The following is a 17,475-nucleotide window of genomic DNA, read 5'->3' on the forward strand; positions in this document are numbered from 1 at the left end:
AGCACTCCAGCCAAGGTGTCCCCACCAGCAGGCAGCAACTGTGAAACAGATAGTGGCTGACTTCTGTCCCTGGGAGGTCCATTCTTAGACCACTGGGGATGAACCTCCCCTCTTGAGGCAATTCCAGATGAAAATCCCCAGGGCCAGCAGGGTGATGCACATGGTAGATGAAGCCACCAGCAAACCGATGACAGCTGGTGCATGTGGGGGGTAATCCTTGGTCACCAGCTGCCCCTGGGAGAAGAGATTGAGCATCAGGGGAAGGTCCCTCCTATCAAGTCCAAGAGAACTGTTCACCCAAGCCTGGGGGGGGGGCGCCGTGAGTACAGGTGTGGCACACCAAAGGATACTGGTACTTCTAGGGAAAGGCCCACTGTGATGCTTTGGGGCATCTCTTGCTCTCTCCATGCATCATGGTTAAAAACTCACAGCCCACTTCTGCTGTGCTAAATTGAGCATCTGTGAAATACTCACATGGAGCCTTCTCACAGCACAGCAATAGTCCCCTGTGTTCTGAGTGACTGTGTGGTCTCTGCCTTATTCCCCAGCCCTGCAGGAACATCGGGTACCTGAGTGCCATCCCAGGCTTGGTACTGCAGTGTCCCTGAGAGGATATAGTCACTCAGGTAGAAGACATAGAGGCTGATGATGAGTATTGGACTCACAAACGCCCACATGGCCTTCCAGTACCAGTTGAGGGAGCGGCAAGTCATGGCCTGAAGGTCACTTTCAAATCTGTTGGGAGCACAGAGAGAGACAGATTTATTCATGCTCTGGAGGGAGGGACTCTAGTTTGCATACCTTCTGCCCTTGGGAAGATGCTGTTCTGGTTTGATGTTTGAATGTGACCCCAACCCATCTGATCCTCTCTGGGGGAGCTATTGAGGTAAAGGGAAAAGGGCTGAGGCTGCCTGAGGATGACCAATGAAGAACTGGTCATGAGACATCATCTCCCCGGTGTTGGCCTTCAGAGGTCCCAGGTGTGGACCAGAGGTTAGTTCCCAGAGAAGGTGGGGGAGGGGGTGCCAGCCCTCTCAGTCCACAGGGCTACGGTGAGATTCCCTCTGCCCTCCCACTCTGTCCATCAGTGATGGTTCCGAGTATACTCTACTGCCTCCTAGAGATGGTCACTATGTGCTTGGAAGGGCCTGGCCTTGGCATGGGAGAGCAGGCAGAGTTAGAGCAGGAACAAAGCTGCTAGGCTTAAACTCAAGACCACCCTCTGCCTTCTCATCGTGGATATATTCTATCATAATGGCTGAAAGTCTGGGAATGCTAAAGATAGCCCCTGAGACTGTGAGAAGTGGACTTAAATGTGGTGTGGGGCCCTAGATAAGGATTGGTTTGGGAAGAAACTACAATTTACATAGATGCTCTCACATGCCAGGCTCTGGTCATGTACCAGAGCAGATTAAGCCTCCAAGGTAGTAGTCAGAGATCCCTTATATACGGGGGTACCAGGGCTTAGTGTTGTCAGATAACTGCACAACATGGCAGAGTCAATATTTGACTCTTTCCAGGTTTTCTTCTGACTTCCTAAGGCTTTCCATGGTGCCTCTGAATTCATAGTAGCCCTTCCCACTGCCATACCATACAATATCAGCCACTGGGAGGCTCCCTCAGGAGAGGATTAAGTGCTGGATTGGGAGCTACATGCATTTGTACTGTGGACCACAGAGACCCAATTTCAGAAAAAAAAAAAAAAAAAAAAAAAAAAAAAAAAAAAACCAAGTGCTATCAGGCTTCGAGGAGCGGGGAAGAGGACACTTCCCACATGATAGCTAGGACATGTGATCAGATGTGACATTATCTATCCTGGACATAGAGCCATCAGAGGCACAGGAGGGTTCTCATGATCCTGGCTGGGTGGCAAGATGTTGAAATTAAAAATGGGTCTCTGTGGTGCACATTACATGTGCATAAAGCACCTAGAACAACTTACCCAAGTGGAACCGAGTATTACCCTAGCAGGAGCACAGCTACACCCCTGCAGCCTTTCTGGAGTTGTCTTAGAAGCACATGGTCCCTAATTAGACCCTTCCACTGATTGTCTTGCCTTTCGCCACTCTCCCATGCCCCGCCTCCACTGCCTGGTGTCCTGATCTGAAATGGCCTCCTTGGGCAGGTAGCTGGAGATGACCTTGCTGTCCGTCAGAGGGGTGAGGATGGCCGCTGTGTTTCCAAGCATGCTCCCAAAACCCATCATCAGCAGCATGAAGATGTAGAGAACTGACCAGAGCTGGGACACTTCCATGTTTTTAATGGCCTCAGTGTAGACGATGAAGGCCAGGCCCGTGCCCTGAACAGCCTGCTGATGATTAAAAGACACCAGATATACATGTGAGTCAGAGGGGACAAGAATGAAACACCATAGTTCGGATGTGGAATGTCTACCCTCCCTGTCTTGCTGCACTCTTCGAGGTGTGTAACTGTAACACCAAAAATAAAAACCCAGAGACAGATATTGGGGTTCAAGCTTCAAGCTGAGGTCAGAGAAGCAAAGCAGCTGAGCCACTAGGTCTTACATCTACCTCAGTCCAAAAGGGGGTGATCCTGTCTCCACAAGGACTCCAGCAAACCTCAGACTGCTGCCTATCCTCGGGGTGGCTAGAGATTAAATCTCACAATGCTGCCTGAGACACTGGATTCCTGTCTTTCATATGCCTCTCTAGAGCAGGGATTAAAGGCATGAGCTCTGTTAAATCTTTCAGACTGATTCACTCTAGTGTATCCCTGGGAGGTCTCTAACTCACAGAAATCCACCCAAAGGCATGTGGATACTGCCTGGCTAGCTAGTATGGTTTCTGTGATTAAAGGTATGTATCACCATTGCCTGACCTCTATAGCTTGTGGCTGGCTTTGCTTTCTGAATCCTCAGGCAAGCTTTGATAAGTCATAAGTAATATATCACCACATATAACTTTCAGAGCTGGGCTCTCACTGGAGAAAGTAGATCATTGGGTAAGTGTCTTGAGATTGTATAGCCCGCTGTCATTTCCTGTCTGTTCTTTGCTTCCTTGTCCATCAATAGTTAAAATCTTAGGCTCATGAGTCTATTGTCATGAATTGTACAATCCTTCTCCACCATGTTAGATTGTGCCTTTCAATCCAGAAATAAAATAAGTGCCTCACTCATGACCATGTTAGGTATTTGGTTATAGCAACACAATTTTGTATTGACTGATACAAAAATGAAATAAGCTAAATGGTATAAGCAAAGGGGGAATAGTAGGCTTCAGGAGCAGATGAGGATAACATGACACTGAACATTTTAAGTGAATATTAGATATCACACAACAATTATTTCACTATTATTAGCAGGAGCCATCAATTCTAAACAATGTCAGTGTTAAAATACACCCTACTGGGGTACTCTGAACTCACTTTCCTGCCCATGACTACCACCGAAAGCACCACATTGTAGACAATTGGAATCAATGACTTAAAAAAATAGTGTTTTCAATGATTAACATAATTATTGGTTTAAAATGTCACTGTAATGTTAATATTGAATTAGACATGGTTGAAGAGAGAATTAGTGGGCAGGGAGTTATTTCTCAGTGTAATTCTGTTCAATAGAATGTAGTTTGACCTAAAGATGTCTTTGTACACTGTGAACCTTAAGCTAATCACATCAGCCAGCCTCTAAGAGCCAGGTAGCCAACTGCTTAAAACCAGGTTCAAAGAAAGCAAATATAAGTTTTACCCAATGAGCACTCTGTATACTTCTTTTCTATTTTCTTTTTAAAATTTTATTTTATATGAATTGGTGTTTTGCTCGCATGCATGTGGTGTTTGTGTGTGTGTGTGAGAGAGAGAGAGAGCGAGAGAGAGAGAGAGAGAGAGAGAGAGAGAGAGAGAGAGAGAAAGAGAGAGATCCTTTAGAGCTTGAGTTACAGGGTGCTGAGAATTGAACCCATGTCCTCTGGAAAAGCGGATAGTTTCCTGAACCACTGAGCCATCTCTCCAGCCCCCTCATTTCCACTTTCTATATTTAATTTTCTTTTCTTTTGATATCCTGCACATGTGAGGGTAGAACATTCTGAATTTCATTTTGCCCAGTATGTTTTCTAACTACAGAATCAAGCCAATTAAAATCTATGAAAGTGATTCTGTCTTACTTTTCTGTTGTGACAAAATGCCATGACCAAGGCCACAGAAAATAAAGTGTTTAATTTGGGGTGCATGTTTACAGAGGGTTAGAGTCCATGGCCATCATGGTGAGGACATGGCAGCTGGCAGGCAGGCATGGTGTTGGCCCATGAGCGCTTATATCCCTTTCTGCAAACAGGAACCAGAGGGAGCTATTTGGGAATGGCCTGGGCTTCTGAAACCTCAGGCCCACTGCCAGCATCAGAACTCCTCCAATGAGGCCACACTTCTTAATCCTTCCCAAAGAACTGTACCAAATGGGGGGCAAGTATTCAAACATATGCACATATGGGGGGCATTCTCATTCAAACCACCACACCCCACACCTTGTCTGCCATAGGCTTGTGGCCATATCATAATGCAAAATGACTTTCGTCTAACTCTAACAGTCCCCACAGTCTTTCATGGTGTGAACACTATTTTAAGTTTCTTCTGAGACCCAAGGCAACTTTTAATTATAACTCCTTGTAAAATCAAAAAGTAAATTATAAACTTCAATGTAAAACAGCATAGAATATACATTACCATTTCAAAAGGGAGGAATGGTAATATAGTTAGAAAATACTGGAGCAAGGCATGACAGAAATCCAGCGGGGCAATCTTCAAATCCTGTATCTCTAATCTATTTCTAATAGGCAAATGGAAATTCAGGAGGGCAAACTCCAAATCCTATAGCTCTAATCTGCTGCCAATGGGCTTAGATGGCTCTTCCCTTCAAGTTCCGCTGGCTACAACATGTGTCTTTCTCTCTTGATTTGGTCCCAAGCTTCTTGGTAAGTCTATGATTTTGACATTTCCAAGATCTTGAGGTCTCCAATGCAATCCAGGCTTCATTTTCATAAATTCACATATAGCTTCTCTGGTTTCCTTGAAGGGATTCCCATGCCAAACACCTCGCTTCAGAGGATTTTCTTAACTGCGGAGGAAGATTCCACAACTCCTTTACTCCAGTATCATTCAGGGATCTAAAGCCAGAATGACCTGGCCAATGAAGCCAAGTTCAGCCATTTTGGTTGGAGCCTGTTCCCCTTCTTGAATTATATTTGCATAACATTTTCCCCCATTGCAGCTTTATAGAAATACAAAAGGCATTTCCTTTATGCAAGTTTTCGGGTTAGCTGGGTGGGGTCTTCACCCAAAGACAACACTCCCTTTATTCCATTTCACACTAGGCCTCTCCTTATCTCTTTCAGTACAGACATCAAATTTCTTGGTGCTTTTTCCCCTCCTCAAACTATACATTTTGTGTTTCTTTTTGCCCTGCTTATTATTTTTTATGGTAGCTCTGCATGAATGTGATTACTAATAACCATGCAACAGAGTTAATATTAGGCTGTTTTGAAATATCCTCTGCCTATAAAATTAGTCCAACTATTTCAATTTGCCCTCAGGCAGAAAGCATCCTCATTTTTTCCCCAAGCACCACAAGAATGGTTTCTAACACTGTCACTAATTTTGTTGCCCTCTGAAGTTTCTTGAGCTAAGCATCCATAACCCTCAATGATCTTAGCACTGTTGTCTCCAAGCTCTTACTAGGATGTCCATTCAGCCCTGCTTATAGCAGTCAACAGCTTTCCTAATCCAATTTCCCCAGGTTTTCCATATTCCTTCCAAAAGCAGCATGGCTAGCTTCCTGTCACAGCAATGCCCACCCCTTAGTACCAACATTTGTCTTCCTCTTATTAAAAAGAAAGTGTTTAATTTGGGGCTGCAGAAGGTTAGAATCCATGATCATCATGAGGAAAGCATAGCAGCAGGCAGCAGGCAGGCAGGCAGGTAGGCATGCAGGCAGCAGGTAGGCAGGCAGGCAGCAGTCAGGCAGGAAGGCAGGCAGAAAGACACACCTCTTCCAACAAGGCCACACCTCTTAATCCTTCCTAAACCGTTCTACCAGCTAGGGAACAAGTATTTAAACATGTGAGTTTATGGGGACATTCTCATTAAACTACCTCAGATTCCCTTTTAACAACATAGAAGATAACCCAAAGAAATGATGACATGGATAGTGTAATATGCAATCAAAAAGTTATAAGACCTGTGGAATAGGAGGGAAAAGATTAACATAAATCTAAATGAAGATTTTCAAGGAGAAAAGAGCATTCATTGTCTGCTCTGCCAAATGACCTGGGTTCAATTCCCAGTACCCACAGTGGCTTACAGAGTGGCTAACTCTGATTCCAGAGATCTGACAGCATTTTCCGACTTCTATGGGCACTGGGAATGCACATGGTTCATGTAGACAAAATACACATAAAACAATGTTTAAAAAGACTGTTATACATTGACAGGCAGTGATAGAATACGCCTTTAATACCAGCAATCAGGAAGCAGAGGCAGGCAGATCTCTGTTTGAGGCCAGCCTGGTCTACAGAGGAAGTTCCAGGAGAGTCTAGGCTACACAGAAAAAGCCTGCCTCAAAAAGAAGCAAGCAAGTAAACAAGCAGACAAATAAAAAATAAGAAATACAGAATGAAAGAAAGAAAACAAATGGGGCCAAAAACATATGTTTATATGGAAGCAAAATCTAACAAAATTTACAATCCTTAGAACTTGCCCTTTCCAGGCATGATGGCTCAAACCTTTAATCCCAGAACTCAGGAGGCAGAGACTGTCAGATCTATGTGAGTTCAAGGCTAGCCTGGTCTACAAAACAAGTTTTAGGACAGCCAGGGGTGTTACACAGAGAAACTCTGTCTTGAGCAGACATCCTTCTCCACCCCCCAGATAAACAAACTTGCCTTATAGAACAATATTTTAAAAGAAGATTTATTTAGTTATATGTATATGTACATGTATATGTATATGTACATGTTTTTGTACCATGTCTGTGCAGGTGCCCACAAGGCCAGAAGGAAACATCAGATTCTCTGGAGTTGACTTTGAAGTACTTGATGTGAGTGTTGGGAACTAAACTCCGGTCTTCTGGAAGAACACCAAGCTTTTCTAACTGCTGAACCATCTCTTTAGCCCCACAGGAAGGTATTTTAAAGCTAGTTCCTCTCTCCCAAAGATAGCTGGAATGCAAGAAAGAGTATTTACAAATAAAATTGTGTGTGTGTGTGTGTGTGTGTGTGTGTGTGTGTGTGTGTGTGTCCATCCCTGGAGCCAGAGACTGATCTCAGTGCCTTGTGCATCCTAAGTTTGCGGTATTTAGAAAGTTATAGGCTCAAAGGGCCTGAACTGCATGACGATAATGTTTAAAATGGAAGAGGGGAACCAGGTCTGGCACACACCTGGAAGGAGATATGAAAGTCCAAATTTCAAACAGTAGAGAATATATACTAGAAAGGAAAGGAAATAAGAGAGAGAGAGAGAGAGAGAGAGAGAGAGAGAGAGAGAGAGAGAGAAAGAGAGAGAGCAGGAGCAGGGGAAAGAAATAATTCTAAAACTATAAAATAAAATAAAATCAGTAATTATAACATCTTGGACATAAAGCCAATCTCAAAAAAAAAAAAGCGAGGAAAAACTAAGTGTCAGAACCAAAAGAAGGGAACTGAATGGATGCCAAAGTTTAGAACAGGAGCCATAGATGCACAAGTGGGATCTAGATCTCGAATCCTGGGTGTCAGCGTCTGCGTGTCTGTGTTGTGCAGGAATGGAGGGTCAGGCTATAGATCCTATAGGCAGGGCTCAGAGCTTTACAATGGTGCTGGTTAGTTTTATGTCAACTTAACACAAACTAGAGTTATCTGAAAGGAGGGGACCACAACTGAGAAGATGCTTCCATAAGTTGCAGGGCATTTTCTTAATTAGTGATGGGGAGGGGAGCAGCCCATTGTGGCTGGTGCCATCCTTGGCCTGGTGGTACTGAGTTCTTAAAGAACGTAAGCTGATCATGCCATGAGCAAGCCAGTAAGCAGCAACCCTCTGTGGCCTCTACATCAGTTCTTATCTACAGGAATCTACCTTGAGTTCCTGATGGAGGTGTAAGCCAAATAAACCCTTTCCTCCCCAACTTGCTTTGGGTCATGGCCTTTCCTCATAGCAATTATTACTCTAACTAGAACAACAAGCAAAAGGAGGAAAGTGTTGTATCTCTCCGTGGACAATGGTAAACCCCAGAAAACAAAACAAAACAAAACAAAACAAACAAACAAACAAACAAAAAAACCAACCAACTACTCCCTAACCTAACCAATAAGCAAAGGCCATGGAAACTTTATCCTGGCCTTGAAAGTATTCTCTAAAAGCAGTCTGAAAAAGCCTTTATAGTAAATCAAAGAACTAGTCAGAGTGTTCACCTAACACTTGGAATTTCACTGTGTTCAAAGTACAGGAAAACAATTGTGCCTGAGACTCCAATAAAATCAGTAATAATAGTGAAACCACAATAAAAAAGGGTTGAAATACAGACACTTAAAAGAAATGTGCTAAATCATATCCGCAGGTTATAGGATAGTTTATAGAGTAAACAGAAGCAATCTGTAGTTGTGAGAATTCATTAGGAAATGCATCAAGATTTCAAGGTACAAGACTAACATAAAAAAATGTTTGTTTCTTCTGCCACCAACATAAACAACCGTAGAAATAAGGAGAAAGACACTATTTACAATAGCAATGTAACAGAAGATATGCAAAGACATTCACAAAGGAAATTATCTGACAGAGTTAGGTGAATGAGAGAAAGCATGTTCCTAAATCAAAACCCAATCCCCTGGAACAAAGACGGAGGGAGAGATAACACTCTTCCATATCCCTACAGAGTTTAACTAAAAGGTGAGCCACAAGAGAAGGCCACAGTCAACAACAGAGAGTAAGAAAACATAAAAACCAAAAATACTTAATGTTAGATTTACAAGGCCATCCAGGGCTACATGAGAAGTGAATCAGTCTAAAAGAGAAACAGAGCTCACAGCTTTAAACCCCAGCACTAATATATAAGATAGGAGCAGGGCATTAAGGATTTAGTCTTGGCAATTTGTCTCCAGCTTGCTATGGATAATATCTCTCCAGCCCTGGTACAGGACCGAGCTCTCTGGTAGCCTTGATGCTTTGCTTCTCTGATCTTCATTGCTTTATTAGTTCATAAACAATGTATCAACCACAATCATCGTACTTGAGCAGCTTTTTATGACTATTCTTTTTGCACTTTTATAGTAATTCCTCTATTCTTACACCTCAAACATGTATTTTCCCTCTAAATTATACCAGAAAGAAGGGGTAAAGAGGGAGGATAGAGAGAGGGTGAATAAGAATAAGGAGCAATGATACTTATGTATTAAAATGCCATAATTAAATTTGGTTTTTATGTATTTACTATTTTAAAATTGTCATTACTTTGTAAAACTGCTAACAAAACAATATTATTTATTTAAGTCTCCCCCTTACTCTGTGAATGTGTGTGTGAGTTCCTAAATATTTTCTTCATGATATTGACTATGTCTTTTATTGCACAGAAAGTTCTTTCTTTGATGTAATCCTACTGGTTTTTACTTTGTTGCAAGTTTTCGGGTCTTATCCCAAAACATAGGTACACAAAAATCTAAGTCTTCAAGTGTTTCACCTTAGACTTTTCATACTTTGGACTTTTGTACAGCATGTGAGATGTGGCTCTAGCATCAGCAATTGATTTGATGGCTTTCCAATGTATTCTCGTGGTGTCTTTGACAGAAATATGTGGTTTTCCAGGTACTCTACTATGTTCTACTTGTCTCCTTGTCTTTTCTCAAGCCAATACCAGACACATTGTAGACAGACTTAAAATCAGGTATTAATATGACTTCAGTTTCGTTCTTTTATTCAATAGTGTCATGTAGATTTTAAGATTTTTTTTCTGATTCTATGAATATTACTATTGGTAAGGATTGAACTGGATCTGTAAACTGTCTTGGGTAGTATGTACACTTTAATAATAATAATAATAATAATAATAATAATAATAATACCAACTCTGTGATGGTTTGAATGAGAATGGCCCCCCACAGGCTCATATATTTGAGCCCTTGGTTCACAGTGGGTAGAACTATTTTAGAAGGTTAGGAGAAGTGGCCTTGTTGAAGGGAGTGTGTATGCCACTGAGGGAGCCCAGGTTGAACCCAATCTCTCTCTTTCTTCTCCCATCTCCTACCTCCTCCTCCTTCTCCATTCACCCTTCCCCTCCCTCTGCCTCTTGCCTGTGGATTAGATATAAGCAGGCATTCTTCCTGCCTGCCTGCTGCCACACTTCCTGCCACAATCATAGACTCAAAGAAACTGTAAGCAAAGTCTCAATTAAATTCTTCTTTTTGATAAGCATAGTACAGAGTACATAGTACATAGTACAGAGTACAGAGTACATAGAACATAGTGTCTCTTCACAGGAACAGAAAATTAACTAGGACATCTTCTGCTCCATAGAGTATCTTTCCTTTCCTGGAGTCATCTTGACATCTTTCATTAATATTTTCACAGTTTTATTGCCAATACCTCTCATTCCCTTAATTCTTTTTATTCAGAGCTCAAACAACTGGAGAGCAAAGAGTCCACCTTAAAAAATGGGCAAAGAAATGGGCTACATAGACATTTATTTAAAAAGACATGAGGGGACTTTAGGGTTGGCTCAGTGGTTAAGAGCGCCTGCTGTTCCTGCAGAGGACCTGGGTTCAGTTTCCAGCACCCACCTGGCAACTCATAACCACTGTCATAGCCCTCTTCTTATCCCTGCGAGTGTCAGACATACATGTGGCATACACATACACATGCAAGCAAAATACTCATATGTGTCAAATAAAATAAATACATCTAAAAAGTTAAGACACAAATAGCCAGCAAATATATGAACAAAAATTCAGCATCATTAATCTTCAAGGGAATACAAATAAAAACCACAATTAGATATTATTGCAAAGGGATCTTAAAAGCCATGTGTCAAGGATATAGCAGCACTCTCATTTTTACTGTGATATTCCTTTAAAAAAATCTAGGATATAAAACCATCCATGGAAAGTGAACATATAGAAATCACATGGTATGTATCCACAAAGGAATACTACTTAGCCATAAAAAGAATGAAATCTTGTCACATGTAAAGGTATAGACAAGTTCAGGCATCATGGTAAATAAAACAAATCATAGACAAATAATGCATTTTTTGCACTCATTTGTAGAAAGTGGTAAATGAACCTCCAAGAAGATGGGAAAGGCAGCGAGGGAAGACAGAGGTTAGACAAGAGTCACCAAAATACAGGAATTAGAAGCAGAAATCATTGCTTCTTTGCCCAGCACTATAGGTAACTCTAATCTACAAGAATCCATGATACATAAAAATAACTAGAAGAGTAAAAAAATGTATATATAATTCATGTATGAGGAGAAGGAAATGTTAGTGGCATTGGTCTAGCTGCTATGTGTTTCATACTTGTATCAAAGCATCAGGCCCTTCATAAGCAAGCACGGATATTATGTTAATAAATAAAATTTAAAAACAATGTATCATGGGCATAAAACTGTAAGGGATTTTGCCTAGATTCATAGACAAAAACAAAACGAAACAAAACTTTTCACAAGGTTGGTTTTGTTTTATCAATCTTCTTTTAGGTTGGATCCACCTCTGAGAAACCCAGCTAGTAACCCATATCTTGATATGCTTGAATTAATCTCAGACTTCCATTTCTTCCTTGGCATGGCACCATACTTCATGAACTTCTAAGACTGTCAGAAGGACACTGAGAAAGTGGGATATATGTTTACCATGGCTGCTTACACATTTAGGGGGTTAGTGAATTTACCCAAATATCTAATATGTCAAACCAGGTGAGATGCAAATGGATAAGAGTCTTTTTGCCAGTGATGTGAAAGAAATTCAGGGGCATGGTGGAGGTCTGATCCCGGTCCATTACACTGGGCACTTAGAAGACATTTGGGGAAAGCTCTGGACTTCCCCCCCTACCCCGCCAGTGGTCCGTGTTTCTTATGGGCTTTCTAGAGACCTCACAAAGTGGCTTCCTTCTTTTTCTTGTGGGAAGGATGGCTGGACATGTGATCTAGCTTTAGCTTAACCTATCAGGAGAAATAACACTGACCAGTAAGTAAAACTTCAGAGGAGAATAATGTCCAGACTCTACTTATTTTCACAACTATAAGAGGCCTGGAGAGGAAAGGACTGCTTTAATATTCAAGGGTACAGACATCGCCCTTAGATCTTTTGGATCATGCTTGGTCTAGGTTGGGACAGAGAAGATGCTGCAAGGTCTGAGCTCAGCTGAGAAAGAACACCCTGATTCTTATGCTCAGCTGTGAGGCAAAGTGCTGTGGGGCTAAGATGACTATGTGGGGCTGGCCACTATGGGGACTTAGAAAACAATGTGAAATGTCACGCCAGGCACAACATTGGTGTTGTCATGCAATATCTCAATGACATAGGTTGTTCTAAGCTTGATGCCTCATGAAAGAACAAAAGCAAACAAACATGTCAGTACTGGAGAAGGCAGGCAGGTGATCAGAAGAGTGAGATCTAGGGGTCTCATGGGATTCTCAGAAGAAGACAAATTGTAAATGACTAAGTCACAAAAGATGTGAAGAGAACATTCATGCTGCATTTCACCAATAGGATGGGAAGAGCTTGGAGTAAATCTGGTCTATGTCCTGAGTGTGCAGTCCCTGGCTGTGATTTTGTGAAGAATACTTTGCCTATCTAAGCCTTTTGGGAGTGACCTCATGTATCTACTCTGAGGGGCTGTTACAAGAATAAGACACCGTGATCAACTATGGATTTGCTTTGCTGAATAGCTGAGTATGGAGCATTCACCCCAGCTTGAAACAGGTATGGGTGATGGAAATACAGCAGATACTCCAGCCCTAGGATGAATGGAAACCTGGGCATTTCAACAGAAAGAACGAGCTTAGGCAAATAAAAGGCCTTTGCTGGGTATTTTGGCATATCTGTGGCCTAAAATCCCAACACTCAGAAGGCTGAGTCAGGAGGATCACTGAGTTTGAGGCCAACTTGGGCCGTTCAGCCAGTTTCATGCCAGCCTGAAGTACATAAGGAGACACTTTAAAAATAAAAGCCAAAACAAGAACTAAAACCCCATACCACACAACAGAACAAAACAAAACAAAACAAAACAAAACAAAAAACAAGGGAGAACCCAACAGTTCTGGGTAGTATTGATTTCCTGAAAGCACTTTGAAATGGGACCCCAAATCCAACTACACAATAAAGTCCCCAGAGGCTGGCTAGTCTGATGTTGAGGTTCCCTCCACAGAATAATAGCTCTGGCATTTGAGGTGCAAGGACTGAATAGCAGGGTGTTTGAATATCTCCATGAAATGACCTGGTACAGGTGAGTGTGAGAACTGGCTGGGGCCTGTCATTTCAGATTCAGTGCTACAACTTTAATCACTTCTGACACCCTCCACTGTCAGCTAGTACAGGGACATGCCAATAACACCATCCATGCCTTCTGACCCACTGAGCCTCTACTCTGGACAGCAAGAGACAGCTCTAGCATGGACCAGATTCAGTCCCATCACACTCCCTAGCACACCTTGCTGGTTGACTCAGTGCCCCTCAGGATGCACAGATACACCATCAGCCAGGCCAGGATGAGGCACAGTGCTGGCTCCCACTGCACTCCTCCATTCTCCTGGATGGATGGTGAGATGTTGAGTGTTTTCCTGCACCAGAAGTACTGCATTGACGAAGCCTTTTCATACTCCTCATCGTAGCCTGTGCGGTTACCATTCAGTGGGCAGACAGACCACAGCAGGGGATCCTTTGGAATGAAGTGAGAATCAACAGAGAGTCAAGGGAAAGGCCAAGGGCTTGGTGGGATGATAGGAAGCATCTTTGACAGGAGGCTTCACACCTTGTCCTGAAAATATGGGCTAGCCTGGCTTGCGCGAAACAACAGAGTACAGTGGATCAGAGGCTTCCTGGCCTAGTCTTTCCAGATCCTTGTAGCTACCCTGTTCAAAACCAGTTGTAGGGCTGGAGAGATGGCTCACTAGTTAAGGGTACTGGCTGTTTTTCCCCAGGTTAGAGTCCCAGTAACTATAGGATGGCTCCCCTTCTGTAACTCTAGTCCCAGGGAATTTGACACGCTCTCCTGGCCTCTGCAGGCACCAGGCATGCATGTTGTACATAGACATTCAGGTGAAACACCCATATACATAAAATAAATAAGATAAACTTTAAAAATAATTTAAAAACAAAGCTGTGAACGTACTTGAGTTAGAATCTTGAACAGTGAGCCCATTTGGATGGACATGCCACAGGAGGGAGACACTGTGGTATCTGATGGAACCAGCAGCAGGTCCCAGCTAAGAAACAGAAGCCCTCTAAGCTCAGTTGCCTAGCCAACATTCTCTGGGCCCTCTGCTGAGGCCACTCTAACTCACACTGTTTCACATATTTGGCTGCAAATCTGAGGATACCTCTGGGGTCCTTTGCTTGAGATGAGCTTGACTTCAGGTTTTTTTTTTTTGTTTGTTTGTTTGTTTTTGTTTTTATTTTTTGTTTTATAATATTCCTGCCAATGAACATGCTACATGAAGAAGCTCTAGGGCATGGAACAACTGAGAGATTTTCAGTTTTCTTCTCCCTTCATCTGCATCAGAAGGTAAAGATAGGGTCCTTACATTTGCTTGGCTAAAGGTACCCGCTAAGAAGGACGACACCCTCCCATAAAGTAGAGTCCTGTAGAGTCACTTGTAGCTCGTGGGATTGAACAAAAGCTCTTATGTCGTGTATATGGCCATGCCAGTGTAGATTTATATGTTCCGGGGACCTGCATGGCCCATAGACGTCCAAGTGAAGGTCTGCTGTGTCATTATCCTATGACCTTGGGAGAGGATTTACTGCAGAGGTAAGGGGGGGATTTTTGTGAAGTATGGAATGCATGGATATTAGAGTGGTAATTCCTGAGTCCTTCTCTTCTTTTTCCATCTGGAAAGAGGCTGATATGGAGGCAGTGGGATTAGAGTCTCTGAGAGTAAAAAGGATGAAGATGGGGGTGGGGTGGGATAGAATATGACTGGTGAAGAGGAACATTCCAGCGCTCAGTGTGGAATTGTGGCATTTATTTATTTTCCCCAAAGCCTAGACCCTTCCAGAATATCAGTAACAAGAATTTAGATAATGCACTGTTTAAAATGCTTGTCATTGAAAATATTCCTGTAGATATTCCAATGAGTGCTGTGGACCTGCTCCTCAGAAATGAGTGTGCACATGTGTGTACGCACATGCAAACACACACGCATGTGCACGCACACACACACAGTGCATAGTTTGGCTTACATTGTGACAAGTAGTGGATCCAGATTCTGTCATCCCTGCTTGGCTTGTGGCTCCCATCACGCTCCCCCATCACTGAGAGGGTTCCCACAGGCTGGCGTTCTCATCCTCTACCAGCTCCCCACTTGGTGAGTGGCCCTGCATTTTCTACCCTTTTTGCTTTTGCTCTGGCCAGAGGTTGGCTTACCTGGAAGGAATGGAAGAGATACCAGAAGCCCCAGGCATTGATGACGTTGTAGTACATTGAGAGGAAGGAGGAGACCACCACACTAGCAACACCTGTGAGCAAAGCAGAGGGCCATGCTGAAGATCAGATGTGTGTAATTTAACCAGTGGGACTTGAATGACACAACTATGGTGACATCCCCAAACAAGAACACTCTTCCTTTAGGCTTTCATTAGACCTGATACTACACCTATGACATCTTCTTGAGAATTACTACCCCTCAACTCTGATCATCTGAGATGGTAGATCAGTATTGGTTTTTTGACATCTAAGTGTCAGGTCCTGGGCTCAGTATTTTGTGTGCAGTTAGTTCACACAAAAGCATTATCCTCCTTCCAAAGAGCAAACTAAAGCTCAGAGCTTTCCCAAAACTACCCAGCAGAGCTATGGAGAAGGGCCAACTACATGCCTGATGTGAACTTGCTCCTTTTGGAGGTGGAGTTCCTGGAGCCAGCCCCATCCATGTGGCAGGAGTGTGACAGACAGACAACACTTACCCCCAGCCTGGTCTGATCTATGAGGTCCCACAGAGGGTATCACTGTGAGAAGTGAGAGTTTGCCATTAGGTTGCTCTAAAGTGAGTTTACTTGGGAGTGTTGTCAACCTTTGTCATCCCACACATAACCAGAAGAGTTGTAAGTTGTTGACTTTGCATGTGGCAGACTATACAGGTATCAATAGCATTACAGAGCAACTCCTCCCACTCCACTGGGAACTCAGGCCAGTAAGTGCATGTCAGTGCCCAAGGGGCCAGGCAGCCTCCCCCTGTTTTCCAATATACAGCATACATTGCTGCCTCAGCACACTCTGATGGCCTTCATAGCTCTTCACCATGAGGAGGCAGTTTGAAGATGATGAGTTCTAATACCCCGGACATATTTCTTCCAAAGATGCAGGAGGTCACATCAGGTGGACCCTTCCTCATTCCTAAACAATGGCTCAGGCTTCCTGTCTGCTTCCCTTTCTTGGACATGAAAAGTACACAGAACATGTATGAACTCTGATGGCTCTAGATCCTGGTCTTTTACAAACTAGGAGAATCACATCATGGAGGTGCCAGGGGACAGTGACTGAAGGTCACTCTGGAAGGGTGCAGTAGGCCACACCTGGTATGTTCACATAGATGCTTGGCTTGTGCATCCAGGTATCACTATGATGCCCCAACGCCCCTAAGTGGTGTGGTGAAGATGAAATGACCTCACACTCGTGCATGCCATGTTCAGCACCAGGCACACATTAAGCAGGGGGTGGCATTTGTGTACATCCCCAGAGGATAGGTAGCTGGGACGAAATGAATGCTATGTCCAGCCAGTCAGAGAATATCAAGCTGAGGTCCAGAGTGGAGATGCCCTAAGGTGGAAGTTTCATTGGGGGTGGGATGGGGTACCATGTGAGGGCCAGAATCCAGGGCCCTCTCTGCCCGAGCTCCATGGTAGCCCTCTTTGGGAGTTGGTTCATCCAGTCACAGGTCCAGCCCATGCATACCAGTGATGCTCAGAAACCCACAAAATCTCTGTCATAGGATCTGAGAAGGGTCCCACATACCGACACCACTGAGGTAGGGGCACCTCCAGGCACCGATGCTGCCTTGCCGCATGCGCTGCCCCACAGCCAGCTCCAGGTACAAGAGCAGCATCCCCTCTACAATGAGCATGACCAGGGGACCAGGAAACTCCCTGTGGGAGGCCAGACCTCAGCATCAGGTCAGTGAGGAGATATGAGATTCATGTCTCTGCAACTGTGCTTCTGTCACCCTCCTTTCCCCAACCAGCCTCTTCTGGCCACCCTTCTACCCCCTCCTTCCTCCTTTCACACACCCATCCTTCTACAATTCCTCTCACCATATATCAGCCCACCTATCTCTCTGACCACTTTTTGATTC

At 43.4% G+C, this 17,475-nt stretch overlaps 1 protein-coding gene across 1 annotated transcript; it reads right to left on the reverse strand.

Moving 5' to 3' along the window:
• Window positions 1-75: 75 nt before the first annotated feature.
• Window positions 76-17,269, reverse strand: LOC127214761 (sodium- and chloride-dependent transporter XTRP3-like; the record flags this gene model as incomplete). Its single annotated transcript, XM_051175039.1, has 6 exons — window positions 76-234; window positions 570-735; window positions 12,065-12,129; window positions 13,620-13,847; window positions 15,555-15,646; window positions 17,139-17,269. Coding segments are annotated over 6 exons (832 nt in total), but the record flags the coding sequence as incomplete, so codon positions are not given.
• Between the last annotated feature and the right edge of the window lie 206 nt (window positions 17,270-17,475).

This window comes from Phodopus roborovskii, unplaced genomic scaffold (assembly GCF_943737965.1).
Source record: "Phodopus roborovskii unplaced genomic scaffold, PHOROB, whole genome shotgun sequence".
NCBI classification, from domain to species: Eukaryota; Metazoa; Chordata; class Mammalia; order Rodentia; family Cricetidae; genus Phodopus; species Phodopus roborovskii.